Source organism: Hyla sarda, chromosome 1, assembly GCF_029499605.1.
Source record: "Hyla sarda isolate aHylSar1 chromosome 1, aHylSar1.hap1, whole genome shotgun sequence".
Classification (NCBI taxonomy): Eukaryota; Metazoa; Chordata; class Amphibia; order Anura; family Hylidae; genus Hyla; species Hyla sarda.
The window spans coordinates 370259729-370277332 of NC_079189.1; the positions used below are offsets into that span (position 1 = coordinate 370259729).

The following is a 17604-nucleotide window of genomic DNA, read 5'->3' on the forward strand; positions in this document are numbered from 1 at the left end:
TGCCAGAAAGTTAAACAGATTTGTAAAAAAATCTTAATCCTTGCAGTACTTATCAGCTGCTGTATGCTCCACGAGAAGTTCTTCTCTTTTTGAATTTCTTTTCTGTCTGACCACAGTGCTCTCTGCTGACACATCGGACCATGTCCGGAACTGTCCAGAGCAGCATAGGTTTGCTATAGGGATTTTCTCTTGCTCTGGACAGTTCCTGACATGGACAGAGGTGTCAGCAGAGAACACTGTGGTCAGACAGAAAATAAATTCAAAATGAAAGGAACTTCCTCTGTAGCATATAGCAGCTCATAAGTACTGGAAGGATTAATATGTTTAAATAGAAGTAATTTACAAATCGGTTTAACTCTCTGGCACCAGTTGATTTAAAAAAAATTTAATAAAAAAATATAAAAATGTTTCCACCGGAGTACCCCTTTAATTCAATAAGTAAATGGGGATTAATGCAATAAGTATTTCTAAGTAAGTGAATAAAAGTAAACTTTGTCATTTCATTAATTAAAGAATAAATGCAAAGTTTCAATATAAAAAAGTTGTTTTTTAATTATTACAATGTAATGAATCGATACTGTAGGCTTTGCAAACCTTATAATCCCACAACAGATACGTAACAGTTACAGATGTATACCTTTCTTTACCCTTAGCACTGCAAAAATACAAGATGTCTTAATGACTAAATACTTAAAAGATTTACTAAATAAATATGAAATATTATAAAACAATTCTTCATATTTACAGAGCTTGTCTGAAATATCACGTTGCTATAGTGCAGCAGCTATACTCAGAATATGGCTGCTGCACTATCTGTGCCAACCCTGCCAAACATAAATGAAGTTATGGGCATAGCTTAGGATAATGGGAACACTAAATTCCTATTATACAGAAATAAAAAATAATAAAATAAATTGCATTTTGTGGGTTTCCTTATTCTGGGTGACAACTAAAACACAAAAATAAATTAATCCAGACAGGCACTGACACATTCAACGTTTCTTCCAACGAGTAAGCAATCAACACTAAATTACTTTATGCCACCATCTTATAGAGGGGACGTGGGTCAGGTACCATAAAAAAAAAGCATTATCACAATACTATAACAATGAAGATTCAGAAGTCAAGGGGGTTCACATAATGATATACAACATCAACTGATTCAGGAACCTTAATCTGGAAATATACAAGGGAACATGTATTTATTTAGTGTTGGCATTATTGAGTCTGTGAAAAAAGAAAAAACTAAAAAAAATGATCTGTTCGTCTTCATCAACTTCTGTTGGTACAAGGCACCTTGTGTCAATAAGTCAATGACCATGAGCTAGGCCTGTTTCAAGTTTTCTGAAGCTATAGGCCACGACTTAAGTTCGAGGCATTATTCTGGTTTGCGGACCACAAAAAATATACAGTCATAAAAGTATTTCATCATTGATAAATGATTCACAGTATATGTTGTCCTTATAGATTCTCTCTCCACCTGCAAAGACAAAGGACAAGAGATTCATGAGTAAAATGGTCACACAACTTTAGCTTTAAAGTGTCTAAAATTTTAGCCTGAATTATCTATTCACTGCCTGTTAAATTTAATCCATCTTTACGAACAGACATATTAGGATGTAAAAGGGAATGGGGCTATCACTGGTTAACTGCAGTGTTACACATAGAGAGCAAGCCTCTGCTACCAGCCGTAGGATTGCTGCTCTCCTACGTCTGCTACAGAATTGCTGCACTCCTGCCTCTGCTATAAACCATAGGCCTGCCGTTCTTCTGCCTCCGCCATAGGAATGCCATTCTCCTTCCTCTGCTATAGGATTGCCACTCTCCCACCTCTGCCATAAACCACAGGACTGCCGTTCTCCTGCCTTAGGATTGCCACTCTCCAACATCTGCTATAAACCTAAGGACTGCCGTTCTCCTACCTCTGCCATAGGATTGCCGTTCTCCTACCTCTGCCATAGGATTGCTACTATCCCACCTCTGCCATAAGCTTGCTTCTCTACTTCCCCTGCTATCAGACATAGGGTTCCTGTTCTCCTACTTCTATCAATAATCAGGAAATAGAAAGTAAGAAAATTAATAAAGATAATTTATACAATCTTAAAATATTATAAAATAAAATCCATAAACACTTAGAGTCTGGTAAATGGTAGCTGCATGGAATCTATTGCAGGGCCCTTACAGTTTCCAATAGCAATACCACTACTTGATGTAAAGCTAGCCACCTAACAGTGGGGTTCTATATAATTAAAGGCGTTTCATAAAATGAAATCGGTAGAAATCGGATAAGTACTGGAAGAATTAAGATTTTTTATAGAGGTAATTTACAAATTTACACATATAAAAGAAATGATACGCTGCACTCACCAGTATTCCAACCAAGGTGTCTTCTTTATTCAGGAGAGCGGACTACACAGACAAGTGGGGGGAGTGGCGACAGACCGTTGCGTGCACACAGCACTTCCTCAGGCCATGGCCTGAGGAAGTGCTGTGTGCACGCAACGGTCCGTCGCCACTCCCCCCGCTTGTCTGTGTAATCTGCTCTCCCGCTGTACCTGCTGGCGTGTTTTATCTTTCCTGAATAAAGAAGACACCTTGGTTCGAATCCTGGTGAGTGCAGCGTATCATTTCTTTTATATGTGTATGGACAGTTCTTTCTACTTGCATATACGCTTGCACCATGAGCACCATTAGCCGCAGGAGCACACCTGATTACTCTCCACCGTCAGCACTCCCATGTTAGAGACAATCAAACAGGTTACTGGTGCCGGTACCATTTCCTTCTACGTAAGAAGTATAATTTACAAATTTGTTAAACTTTTTGGCACCAGTTGATTTAAAAAAAAAAATGTAAAATTGTTTTCCACCAGAGTACCCCTTTAAGTGCTTATGAATTGGATTTTTTTTGAACTTTTATGAAATGGTTTACTCAATATTTCTCTTTTTTTAACTATTCCTCCTCTGATCACACATCTCATAGACACCTAGGGTACGGATACATCTCTTATTTTGAACTTTGGGTATTAGTCTAATATCCAGATACAGTTACTGTTTATTAATGGAATGATCTGCTCCACTATCTCTTTATTCTAGATTGTCTCTGCTATCAGCCATAGGATTGATTCTCTGCTAAGTTTTAAGTTACTTAACTCTACCTTCTCTCACCTTATGGATCTACGAGCTGCCTAAGTGGGTTGTCTGAGCAGGTAAACTATCATTTTTGATAGACAATTAAATTACACCATCTGCCTATTTCTTTGTGCTCAAAAACCAAAGAACACGGAGTGCTCCCTGTGTGGAATCAAACGATGGAAACACAGTGGTGGAGATCTTGTAAGAAACTCGCTCACCTGATTCTGTTGTGCTGGAGAGGCACAACGCTCAAAGGAGTATGTGGAACATAGTCGACTGCGGCGGCTTCCCACGCTGGCCAGCAAGCGTGAAGACAAAAGGACAAAGATGTGAGCAGGAAGGTGGAAGCTGGAACCGTCCAAGGTTGTAGTATCATGTACTTTTAATAACATGACATATACATGCAACGTGTTTTTTCATCAGGCGTGATCATACCGGAGCCTGGATATAATTTACACACGATGTGATCAAGTTGTCACAAGCAGACGTGACGTGTTGTTCATTCATAAAACATGAAAAAAGGTATGAAAGGCATAAAATTACAAAGCTATAAAATTCCTAGATAATCAATTAGAGAGAGAGAGGGAGAGAGAGAGAGAGAGAGAGGAAAAGTCAAAATAAGAAAAATGAAATACAAAATGAAGCAATATATATAGCTACAAAGTGGTCTTTTCGATCAGTTCATTTAACCCATAAGGCCACAGCGAATTTATATTAAAGATCCAAAACGATTCTCTATTAATGAGTCTCTGGTATCTATTGTGTGTCCCTTCAGGAATATATTCAATTATATGTACTGACAAACAGTGGGGGGGGTCGCTTGCATGAATCGTAGTAACATGCCTTGATACACTGTGTGGCATGAATTTACATGAATTTAATGTGAATATTATTGGCGGTGTTTATTCATTCTTGCCCTAAGTGTCTGCACAGTCCGGCCAATATACTGTATCCCACATATACAGGTGAGTAGATAAATGACGTACATGGAAGAACAATCAGGTCTTCCTTTGATGGAAAAAATCTCACCTGTAGAAAAAGATTTAAATGTGGAGGTTATTTTTAGGAATCCACAGACACCGGGAAAGGCCGCATTTAAAAGTGTCAATGCAAAGGGAAAGTGCATTCATTTTATTCTGAGGTAGAACAGTCTTAAGGCGACCAGGTGCAAGGTGACTCCTCAATGTCCGAGCTCTCCGATAAGTGATCAGGGGTTTGGTAGGAATTTTATGTTTCAATATGGGGTCACTTAACAGTACCGCCCAATGTTTTTTTTTAAATATTGTGAATTTGGATAGTAGAGCTATTAATATTCATTATAAAATTATATTTTCTCCTATCATTCGAGCGCTTGATATTCTCATTCCGTACAATTTTTTGATTATTCTTGGACACTAAGTCGCTTTGTTTTAAGACCTTTGTCTTATTGTACGCTGTTTTTAATAATTTTTTTGGGTAGCCTTTTTCTATAAAACGACTTTGTAAGATTTTCGTTCATTAGTAAAATCTATGTCGAGTGAACAGTTCTTCCGTACCCTTTGATACTGCCCATGAGGTATATTTTAACCCACTTGTGGAAATGACAGATATCAAAGGATAGGAAACTGTTCACATCGACTTGTTTAAAATGTGTACGAGTGCACAGGAAATCAACATCAGTACCCTTAAAAATCTCCAAATCCCAAAAAACTAATGACTTATCATATATGTTCAGTGGTAAAACCAAGCCCCAATCATTTAAATTAATAGTGCTAATGAATTCTAAGGCTTCGGAGCCACCCCACAAGATGATCAAATCATCTATAAACCTCCTGTAAAATAAGATACGTGGATGTGCAATAAATAGGGACTCGAAACGCCCCATATATAAATTTTCATAACTGGGGGCGAATAGAGTCCCCATTGCACATCCACGTATCTGGGATAAATGACATCATTAAATGAGAATACATTATGTTGTAAGATATACAAGATGGAATCTACTATAAAGTCAGTCTGCGCTATAGTGATATCAGTATATTGAATCTAACTGATTCGATACCTTTGTCCTCTAATATATTCAAATAAAGTGCACTGACATCTAAAGATAAAAATAAGCAATCTGGGGGAAAAGGTTAAAGATTAAAATTTGCAATAAGCTGGGTGGAATCCTTTAAAAATGATGATAGATTACAGACAATTAATGAGACAAGTTGCAGCTTATTGCACTTATACCCGAAATAACGGGTCTCCCAAGTGTTTTTTTTTTTTTTTTTGCATCTTTGTGCACTTTAGGTAAGTAATAAAAATGAGGTACGGTAGCTGGTAGTTATTAACTTTTAAAAAATCATTTTCTTTCTTATTTAAAATACCTTTGCTATTTGGTAATTGGTATCTGATAAACTATGGAGGGCCTCTGCGATATAATCAGTCGGGCGGATAATAAGGAAATCGTTGTTTTTAAGAGTTTTTAGACCTTTTCTTTCACTGTAAGTGAGATTGTCCATATGCGGGGGGACAATTGTCTCCTTCATCGTACAGAACTCATTGCTAACTAACGCATAAAATGTTTCAACAGAACTACCCTTATGGGTTAATGGAAAAAATGAAGATTTTTTTTTTCCAATATAGAAGTTTGAGTTTTTTTAAATCAGAACATAAAAACATAAACAAATAGCGATTGTATAAGATGCAAGAATAACAAATGTAAGCTCCACAATGCAATCCATGGTGAAAAGGTCATCCACAGTCGTATAGCATAACAGCTGGATTCAAGAGCAGACCCGATACATCGTAGGCAAGACAGAACGCTGATTTGAAGTAAAAATGAAGATTTTTTATGCACTTCAACATGTTTAAAAGTATCACCAGTACTATTGCACATTTGGTTCAAGGGGTTCTCACCTGTACCTACCTCGGTGTTAACTGAATCAATCACACGGGATTTTTCAATCCAGATTTTATCTTTATTTTTGGACACAACAAAAAATCTGGTGAGAGTCAATTTTCTAATGAATTCATTTAAATCCAAAAATAATTGAAAAGCATTTGCTGGAGTGGCAGTGCAAAATTATAAACCTTTGGCTAATAGTGATATTTCATTACTCCTAAGGATATGTGATGATAAATTAAATATTTTTATTTCAGGTTGTGGCACTTCCTTTCGGTCATTTTTAGCTCCTTTCTTCCGACCCCCACGTTTTCCTCATGGTTTATTATTATTATTATTTTTTTGCATCTGTTGTCCCACTAACACTGGTAGAACTGAGTCTACTTTTTGATGCACTGTGCGTAGTGAAGAAGTGACGTATGGATTTCGTTTTCAGACCGTTCGGGGAGGGGCACATTGATGTCACAGGAGCAGTGCTTCCTACATCCCGAAGGAAGTCTAAAAAAGAAACTTCAGTAATAGAATTATCAGAGGAACATGAAGGGTTAAATTCTCCATTAATTTGTCTTGGTGTAATATTAACAGATGCTATAATGGTATTATCAAATGGACCTGTTAATATGGGTTAATACACCGGTTCCCGGAGTATTAGAGATAGATTTAGCCCAAAGGCAATCACACAATACATCGGTAGTAGTGACTACTGATGCGACTGATATCGTTAGTACTAAAGCAGCAGCTTCGGCTGCTGACTTGGTTACTGTGAATCAGTCAGGCATTCCCATTACTAATGGCAACACCCTGGCCATTGAATCAGAACTGACACTTAATACTAGTAATATTTCCCTATATACCACTCATGATGTATTGTCTGACATGTGACATCAATTTGCACCTCCCCGAACTGTCTGAAAACGAAATCCATTCGTCACTTCTTCACTCGGGTACGCACAGTACATCATAAAGTAGACTCAGTTCTACCAGTGTTACTGGGACAATAGACACAAAAAATTCTAAAAAGAAAAATCAACCACAAGGAAAACCACACAATCCTGTGTGATTGATTCAGTTAACACAGAGGTAGGTACAGGTGAGAACCCCTTGAACCAAATGTGCAATAGTACTGGTGATACTTTTAAACATGTTGTAGTGCATAAAAAAAATCTTCATTTCTTCCATTAACCCATAAGGGTAGTTCTGTTGAAACATTTAATGCGTTAGTTAGCAATGAGTTCCGTACGATGGAGACAATTGTCCCCCCGCATATGGACAATCTCACTTACAGTGAAAGAAAAGGTCTAAAAACTCTTAAAAACAACGATTCCCTTATTATCCGCCCGACTGATTATATCGCAGAGGCCCTCCATATTTTATCAGATACCAATTACTATGAGAAGTTGGATACTGACCCATAAATACATTTTTTGGAGGACTATAACAACCTGATGATAGGTGCAGCAAATAGCAAAGGTATTTAAAATAAGAAAGATTTTTTTTTTTTTTTTAAGTTAATAACTACCAGCTACCGTACCTCATTTTTATTACTTACCTAAAGTGCACAAAGATGCAAAAAAAATAAAAATAAAAAAAAAAACACACCAGGGAGACCCATTATTTCGGGTATAGGTGCAATAAGCTGCAACTTGTCTCATTATGTAGATTTATTTTTACAGAGTTATGTCTGTAATCTATCATCATTTTTAAAGGATTCCACCCAGCTTATTGCAGATTTTAATCTTTAACCTTTTCCCCCAGATTGCTTATTTTTATCTTTAGATGTCAGTGCACTTTATTCGAATACATTAGAGGACAAAGGTATCGAATCAGTTAGATTCAATATACTGATATCACTATAGCGCAGACTGACTTTATAGTAGATTCCATCTTGTATATCTTACAACATAATGTATTCTCATTTAATGATGTCATTTATCCCAGATACGTGGATGTGCGATGGGGACTCTATTCGCCCCCAGTTATGAAAATTTATATATGGGGCGTTTCGAGTCCCTATTTATTGCACATCCACGTATCTTATTTTACAGGAGGTTTATAGATGATTTGATCATCTTGTGGGGTGGCTCCGAAGCCTTAGAATTCATTAGCACTATTAATTTAAATGATTGGGGCTTGGTTTTACCACTGAACATATCTGATAAGTCATTAGTTTTTTGGGATTTGGAGATTTTTAAGGGTACTGATGTTGATTTCCTGTGCACTCGTACACATTTTAAACAAGTCGACGTGAACAGTTTCCTATCCTTTGTCATTTCCACAAGTGGGTTAAAACATACCTCATGGGCAGTATCAAAGGGTACGGAAGAACTGTTCACTCGACATAGATTTTACTAATGAATGAAAATCTTACAAAGTCGTTTTATAGAAAAAGGCTACCCAAAAAAATTATTAAAAACAGCGTACAATAAGACAAAGGTCTTAAAAGAAAGCGAATTAGTGTCCAAGAATAATAAAAAATTGTACAGAATGAGAATATCAAGCGCTCGAATGATAGGAGAAAATATAATTTTATAATGAATTTTAATAGCTCTACTATCCAAATTCACAATATTTAAAAAAAAAACATTGGGTGGTACTGTTAAGTGACCCCATATTGAAACATTAAATTCCTACCAAACCCCTGATCACTTATCGGAGAGCACTTATCGGAGAGCTCGGACATTTAGGAGTCACCTTGCACTTGGTCGCCTTAAGACTGTTCTACCTCAGAATAAAATGAATGCACTTTCCCTTTGCATTGACACTTTTAAATGTGGCCATTCCCTGTGTCTGTGGATTCCTAAAAATAACCTCCACATTTAAATCTTTTTCTACAGGTGAGATTTTTTCCATCAAAGGAAGACCTGATTGTTCTTCCATGTACGTCATTTATCTACTCACCTGTATATGTGGGATACAGTATATTGGCCGGACTGTGCAGACACTTAGGGCAAGAATGAATAAACACCGCCAATAATATTCATATTAAATTCATGCAACACAGTGAATCAAGGCATGTTACTACGATTCATGCAAGCGACCCCCACTGTTTGTCAGTACATATAATTGAATCTATTCCTGAAGGGACACACAATAGATACCATAGACTCATTAATAGAGAATCGTTTTGGATCTTGAATATAAATTCACTGTGGCCTCATGGGTTAAATGAACTGATCGAAAAGACCACTTTGTAGCTATATTTATTGCTTAATTTTTTTTTCCTTTTTCTGATTTTGACATATATATATATATATATATAATTTATATTTCTATTGTGGTGATTATCTAGGAATTTTATAGCTTTGTAATTTTATTATGCCTTTCATACCTTTTTTTCCATGTTTTATGAATGAACAGCACGTCACATCCATTTGTGACGACTTGATCACATCCTGTATAAAGTATATCCAGGCTCCGGTATGATCTTGCCTGATGAAAAAAACTGATTGGTTTTGAAACGTGTTGCGTGTATATGTCATATTAATAAAAGTACATGATACTACAACCTTGGACGGCTCCAGCTTCCACCTTCCTGCTCACATTTATGTCCTTTATTTCTTTGTGCTGGACTGGTCTTGTATACTTCTTAGCAGTGATGTCTCAATACAGACACCAGTATCAGTATCGGGACCGGCACCGAACATTTGGACGAGTACTTGTACTCATGCAAAGGTCATCGATACCTTTACCGATACTTTTGCCTGCTCCCGTGCAGCAGTGGTGGCGGGTCCCATGTCCAAACTTATCGGCGGTGGGGAAGCAGCAGTTCCCGTTTCGGCAGTGGGGGCAGCGGCAGCAGCGGGTCCCGTGTCGGCGGTGGGGGGCAGCGGCAGCAGCGGGTCCCGTGTCGGCGGTGGGGAAGCAGCAGTTCCCGTTTCGGCAGTGGGGGCAGCGGCAGCAGCGGGTCCCGTGTCGGCGGTGGGGGGCAGCGGCAGCAGCGGGTCCCGTGTCGGCGGTGGGGGGCAGCGGCAGCAGCGGGTCCCGAGTCGGCGGTGGGGGGCTAGCGGGCAGAAGCGGGTCCCGTGTCGGCGGTGGGGGGCAGCGGCAGCAGCGGGTCCCGTGTCGGCGGGTGGGGAGCAGTGCCACGTCCTAGCTGATCTGCGATGGGGGCAGCAAGTGGCTCCCATGTCCATCCCAGTAGTGCCCAGCGCTGGGAGGAAGTGACAGTGACTTAAATCCACTTCCTCCCAGGGATCTATATTGCAACCGCATAGAAGGGAGCAAAACAAGAGAGGCCGGGGGGGGTGGGGGGGGGGGGGGGGTGGAGGTGGGGGGGGCGGGCATATGATGGTAATCTAAGGGGAATGGGCATATAATATGAAGGAAATGGGCATATGAAGGGAATGGCTATGTGAATTTCATATAGCCACTGCCCTCATATGCACATTCCCCCTTTTTGTATAACCATTTCCCCCTTATATGCTCTTTCCCCCTTTCATATACCCATTCTCTCTCATATAGCCCATTCCCCTCCTTTCATATAGCCATTCCCCTCCTCATATAGCCCATTATCCTCATTTCATATAGCCATTCCCCTGATAGTATGAGGGAATGACTTTATGAAAGGATGGATATACCTATGATGAAATGGAGAGCATTTGACATAAAATAGGGGGGGGTTCACCATTTGTTTATTATATCACAATTACATATTAATTCAGGATTTTTCCAATGTGTTAATTAATTGTATTGCTATAATAGGTATCGGTGAGTACTTGAATAAAAGTATCAGTACTTGTACTCAGTCTTAAAAAAAAAAATGGTATTGTGACATCCTTCGTTACAAGAATACCCAATTTATGTAGGCTTTATTTAATTTTACTACTTAGTATGTTTAACCCCTTAAGGACTCAGGGTTATTCTGTTTTTTGCACTTTCGTTTTATCCTCCTTACCTTTCAAAAATCATAATTCTTTAACTTTTGCACCTACAAATCCATATGATGGCTTATTTTTTGCACCACCAATTCTACTTTGTAATAACGTCAGTCATTTTACCCAAAAATCTACAGTGAAACGGAAAAAAAAAATCATTGTGTGACAAAATTGAAGAAAAAACGCCATTCTGTAACATTTGGGGGCTTCCCTTTCTACGCATGTGCATTTTTCGGTAAAAATAACACCTTCTCTTTATTCTGTAGGTCCATACAATTAAAATGATACTCTACTTATATAGGTTTGATATATACAGTTCAAAGAATAAAGCGGATGCACTCACCCAGGAATTCTTGCCAGATTAAATCTTTTTTCAGTTATCCATAAAACTGGGTGAGTGCATCCGCTTTATTCTTTGAACTGTATGCTATCCTTTGCTTGGTTTGGAGTGCACCCTCGGATCAGCCCCACTGGTTTTGTTTGCTGGACTGGCTAGTCCAGGACGGGATCTATTGTGGATCGCAGTGCCGGATTCACCTTGTCTTGCCTAGCTGGTAGTTTATATAGGTTTGATTTTGTCTTCTGGAAATAAATCAGAACTACATGCAGGAAAATGTATATGTTTAAAATTGTCATCTTCTCACCCCTATAACTTTTTTTATTTCTCCGCATACAGGCCGGTATGAGGGCTAATTTTTTGCACCGTGATCTGAAGTTTTTAGCGGTACCATTTTTGTATTGATCTGACTTTTTGATCGCTTTTTATTCATTTTTTCATGATATAAAAAGTGACCAAAAATACGCTATTTTTGACTTTTGAATTTTTTTGCACGTACACTATTGACCGTGCGGTTTAATTAATTATATATTTTTACAATTCAGACATTTCCACACGCGGCGATACCACATATATTTATTTTTATTTACATTGGGTTTTTTTTATGGGAAAAGGAGGGCGATTCAAACTTTTATTAGGGAAGGGGTTAAATGATCTATAGCAGTCATTCGGCGATCAGACACAAAGGAGGAAGGCAGGGGCTCTCCTTGTGTGCTCCAGCTGTTCAGGACACCGCAATTTGGCCGCGGCGGTCCCGAACAGCCCACTGAGCTAGCTGGGAGTAGTTTACTTTCATTTTAGATGCGGCGACCAACTTTGAATGTCGCGTCTAAAGGGTTAATAGCGGTCAGTGCCGCGCGCTATTAGCCACGTGTCCCAGATGTTGCAAAACTACAGTTCAAAGCATGCCAAGACTGTTCAGGCATGTTTGGAGTTGTAGTTCGGCAACATTTGGCCCTTCAGATGTTGCCGAACTACAACTCCCAGCATGCCTGGGCAGTCTGGGCATGCTCAGAGTTGAAGTCTTGCAACATCTGGAGGGCTACAATTTGGAGACCACTACACAGTGGTCTCCAAACTGTTCTCCTCCAGTTGTTGCATAACTACAACTCCCAACATGCCCTTCGGCTGTCTGGGCATGCTGGGAGTTGTAGTTTTGCAACAACTGGAGGCACACTGTTTGGGAAACAATGTCTGTCTCCTAACTCAGTGTTTCCCAACTCGTGTGCCTCCAGCTGTTGCAAAACTATAACCCCCAGCATGCATGGACAGCCAGAGTGCATGCTGAAAGTTGTAGTTTTGCAACAGCTGGAGATTTGTCCCGATGTGAATGTACAGGGTACATTCACACGGACGGGGGTTTACAGTGAGTTTCTCGCTGCAAGTTTGAGATGCAGCAAATTTACCGCTGCAGCTCAAACTCCCAGTGGGAAACTCGCTGTAAACCCCCGTCCGAGTGAATGTACCCTATAAACACTACACTACACTTACACAAAATAAAAGGGTAAAACAATACATATACTCCTACACTGTTACCTCTCCCCCTTAATAAAAATGAAAAACTTCTCAAACGGCAGTGTTTCCAAAACGGAGCCTCCAGCAGTTGCAGAACAACAACTCCCAGTATTGCCTGAAAGCCATTGACTGTCCGGGCATGCTGGCAGTTTTGCAACAGCTGGAGGCACCCTGTTTGCGAAACCCTGCCGTAGGGTAGTTTTGGTATCAGAGGCAAGTGTAATTCTTGCATCTGGGTCTGTCCCATGCAAATCCCTAATTTAGGCCTTAAATGCGCATAGCGCTCTCTCACTTGGGAGCCCTGTCATATTTCAAGGCAACAGTTTAGGGCCACATATGGGGTATTTCTGTACTCAAGAGAAATTGCCTAACAAATTTTGGGGGGCTTTTTCTCCTTTTAGTTGGGTTCTACTCCAGCATGTTATTGTAAAAAAAAAATGTTTTTACACTAACATGCTGGTGTTGCCCCATACTTTTCATTTTTACAAGAGGTAAAAGGGGGAAAAAAGACCCCCAAAATGTTACACAATTTCTCCTGAGTACGGAAATACCCCATATGTGGATGTAAAGTGCTCTGCTGGCGCACTACAGAGCTCAGAATAGAAGGAGCACCATTGGGCTCTTGGAGAGAGAATGTGTCTGGAATTGAAGGCCATGTGCATTTACAAAGCCCCCATGGTGCAGAACAGTGGACCCCCCACATGTGACCCCATTTTGGAACTACACCCCTCAAGGAATGTAAGAAGGGGTGCAGTGAGCATTTAAACTCCACTGGTGTCTGACAGATTTTTGGAATAACATGCATTAGAACAGTGGTCCGTGAAAATTAAAAATTACATTTTCATTTGCTCAGCCCAAAGATCTGTCAAATGCATGTGGGGGGTCCACAGATCTGGCACCACAGGGGGGGGGGGGGGGGTTTCCCCTACAGCTCTGGCACCATAGAGGCTTCCTAAATGCGTCATACCCTCCAAAAACCATTTCAGCAAAATTTGCCTTCCAAAAGCCAAATGTGACTCCTCTTCTGAGCATTGTAGTGCGCCCGTAGTGCACTTGACATCCACACATGGAGTATTTCCATACTCAGAAGAGATGGGGTTACAAATTTTGTGGGGCATTTTCTCCTATTACCCCTTGTAAAAATGAAATTTAAGGGAAAACCAGCATTTTAGTAAAAAAAATTAAATTAAAAAAAATTAATAAAAAGGAATTTACACATCCGAGTAACCAAATGTCGTAAAAACACCTGTGGGGTGCTTAGGCTCACTGTACCCCTTGTTACGTTCCATGCGTGGTGTAGTTTTCAAAATAGTATGCCACATTATTTTATTTTTTTTGCTGTCCTGGCACCATAGAGGCTTCCTAAATGTGACATTCCCCCCAAAAACCATTTCAGAAAAACTCACTCTCCAAAATCCCATTGTCGCTCCTTACCTTCTGAGCCCTCTACTGCACCCGCCAAACACTTTACATACACATGAGGTATTTCCTTACTCAAGAGAAATTGGGTTACAAATTTTGGCAGGCTTTTTCTCCTTTTAGCCCTTGTAAAAATTCAAAAACTGGGTCTACAAGAACAAGCAAGTGTAAAAAATGAAGATTTTGAATTTTCTCCTTCATTTTGCTGCTATTCCTGTGAAACACCTAAAGGGTTAACACACTTACTGAATGTCATTTTGAATACTTTGAGGGGTGCAGTTTTTATAATGGGGTCATTTATGGGGTATTTCTAATATGAAGACCCTTCAAATCCACTTCAAAACTGAACTGGTCCCTAAAAAATTCTGATTTTGAAAATTTTGTGAAAAATTGGAAAATTGCTGCTGAACTTTAAAGCCCTCTGGTGTCTTCCAAAAGTAAAAACATGTCAACTTTATGATGCAGACATATTGTATATGTGAATCAATATATAATTAATTTGTTATGTCTATTTTCCTTATAAGCAGAGAGCTTCAAATTTTTTTTTAATTTTTCACCAAGAAATGATGCAAGTATCGACAAAAATGTATCACTAACATAAAGTAGAATATGTCACAAAAAAAACTATATCGGAATCAGAATGAAAAGTAAAAGCATCGCAGAGTTATTAATGCTTAAAGTGACAGTGGTCAGATGTGCAAAAAATGGCCTGGGTCCTTAAGGGGTTAAAATAGTTGTTTTAAAATACTTGGGTTAAAAATGTGAGGAGTATACTCAATGTGAGATACTATCTATGGTATACTATGGAAAAAACTATCTTGGTCAACCCCTTTCATAAAAACAGATTTTTGAGGGAGCCTTTTGAGAGTTCCTTAGGGAACTTTTGAAAAAATCTGTCCAAATACCTCAATGAGAAATCCTTGCTTTATGATAATATTTTTGAGATCTTCATAGCTCACTTCTATTGAAAGTTCATTTGCCAAGTTTTCAAAATGATACAAAAGTGGTCCTGGGGGGGAAAAAAAATCAAAACTATTAGCTACGGTACCGTTGTAACTGTGCATCCATGTGTATACAGTATGTGCTTTTCTAAGTCACTTTTTTTTATGCCCTACAAGCTTGCACACATATTTTTGTATCTTGTACATTTCTAGGACCCATTAGGGTAAATTTTTAGAGTCAGACATCTTAAAGGGAAACTGTCACACTGAAAATGCAGTCAAATCTGCAAGTATGTTTTAGAGCAGAAGATGCTGAGCAGATTATTATCCGATTGATAGCGAGTGTGCACTGAGTAGGACCGCCCACATGACTACATAGTCCTCAATCAGCAGAGGATTACATGAAGAAATTATGTTATCCTGGAACTTTCCCTGCAAAAATACATATTAATCTGCTCAGCTCCTCCTCTATAACAACATGCTGTGTGTAGAATGGATTGCATGCACAATGCGACAGGTTTCCTTTAACAGAGGGCAGATTTACTACTGCAAATGCACCAGAATTCTAGCCTAATTTGTGCAACTTTAGCACCACATTTATTAGCATGATATATGACAATTGAACATAGTTTAAGATGTGACACCGTGAGCCAAAAATGTGCCAGAATTTTTGCAGAAAATTCTGGAGCAATTTAAAATAAATCATAGTTAGCCAACTAACTGCTTGACCCATAAGTGGGTAGGTGTCCGTTCACATTTAGGCTAGGTTTCCATACAGATTTTTTTCTGGCGTTTTTGGAATACTGCCACAGCAGATTTTTAGCCAAAGCCAGAAGTGTATTCAAAAAGGAACAGGACAAATAAAGAAAGGACTTACACCACTTCTCCCTTATGGATCCACTTCTGACTTTGGAAACCTAGCCTAAATGCAGTTTTGATGCATTTGCCTAATCAAAATGCATTTTATAGAGAAATATTGTCATGAGGAAAAAGTGATTGTAATCACAACTAAGGTATTTTATGGAGACGTGATGTCATAAGGTACTTTAGGCATATCAGATGTCCCATAGAGAACTCCATAGAAAACTGTAGGTATTATAGTAATAGGGAGAAAAGTAGGATGGGTGATGCTGTATGTAAATCTCTATAGTGTGAGGAGACAGGCTAGTATACTCATACAATATAATATTCTCTGCAAAGTCAGAGGCTTCATGGGAAATTTAAAAAAACATATCAATGGAGAAATAGGTATCAAGAAGGCAGAAAATTCATGTATGCTACATCAGCTAAAGCAGGTAAACACAAAAGCATACACAAGAAGCTTTACACTAATCTTTAATAGCCTATGCTAAATGATATCAATATAAAAAAGAAAAAATCCTGCTTCTTTAAATTTACCTCGACAATTGAATGCTCTAAATACCCTTTCACACGGGTGGACCTTCTGCAAGTTTTCCGTTACAGAAAAGCTGTAGGTTTAGCCATGGCAAATTTTCAGCAAGAGGATCTGCAGTAGACTTTAAAGGGGTACTCTGCTGCTCAGCGTTTGGAACAAGCTGTTCAGAACGCTGGAGTCGGGAGCTCGTGCCATCATAGCCCTGCCCCCTCATGATGTCACACCCTGCCCCCTCAATGCTAGTCTTTGGGAGGGGGCGTGAAGTTTAGACCCTTCCACTTTTTTCACATTTTATGTTGCAGTCTTGAGCTAAAATCAATAAGGACATTTATTTAAAAGAAAAAAAATTTGAATTGACATAACTATTCAGACACTTTACTCCGGACTAAGTTGAAGCCTCTTTGGCAGTGATTACAGCCTTAAGTCCCAGATTTAGGGATTTTCTGATATTCTTCCCAGTAGATCCTCTCAAGCGCTGTCAGGTTGAATGGGGGCTGTTGGTGGAAGACATATTCAGATGTCTCCAGAGATGTTCCGGCTCAGAGCTCTGGCTGGGCCACTCAAAAACATTTACAGAGTTGACTCCAAGCCATTTCTGTGTTGTCTTGGCTGTGTGCTTAGGGTCATTGGGGGAGATTTATTAAAACCTGTGTAGAAGAAAAGTGGCTGAGTTGCCAATAGCAACCAATCAGATCGCTTCTTTCATTTCTGAAAAGGCCTCTGAAAAATGAAAGATGCAATCTGATTGGTTGCTATGGGCAACTCAGCCACTTTTCCTTTTGACAGGTTTTGATAAATCTCCCCAATTGTCTTGTTGGAAAGTGAACCTTCAGCTTAGTCTGAGGCCCAAAGGCTATTCATTCCTTATCTCTGTACTTGCTCCATTCAGCTTTCTCTCAACTCTGATCAGTCTCCCGATCCCAGCTGCTGAAAAAAAAACAACCCCCAGCATGATGCTGCCAGCACAATGCTTCACTGTAGGGATGTGGTATTGAGCAGGTGGTGAGCAGTGCCTGTTTCCTTCAGACATAATGCTTAGAATTGAGGCAAAAAAATATTTGTTTTATCAGACCAGAGAGTCTGAGTCTTTTAGGTGCTTATTCGCAAAATCCAGGTGAGCT

At 39.2% G+C, this 17604-nt stretch overlaps 1 protein-coding gene across 2 annotated transcripts in view; it reads right to left on the reverse strand.

Annotated features, from left to right (window-relative positions):
* Positions 1–536: 536 nt before the first annotated feature.
* The window catches only part of CARNMT1 (carnosine N-methyltransferase 1), a 50400-nt gene continuing 33332 nt past the window's right edge, over positions 537–17604 (reverse strand). For both annotated transcript variants that reach the window (XM_056523272.1, XM_056523267.1), the window contains 2 exons: positions 15052–15155; positions 537–1480 (listed from right to left, as the gene is read on the reverse strand). In XM_056523272.1, the coding sequence (XP_056379247.1) occupies positions 1379–1480; positions 15052–15155 (206 nt within the window). In that variant the 3' untranslated portion in view covers positions 537–1378. The remainder of the gene's footprint in view (positions 1481–15051; positions 15156–17604) is intronic.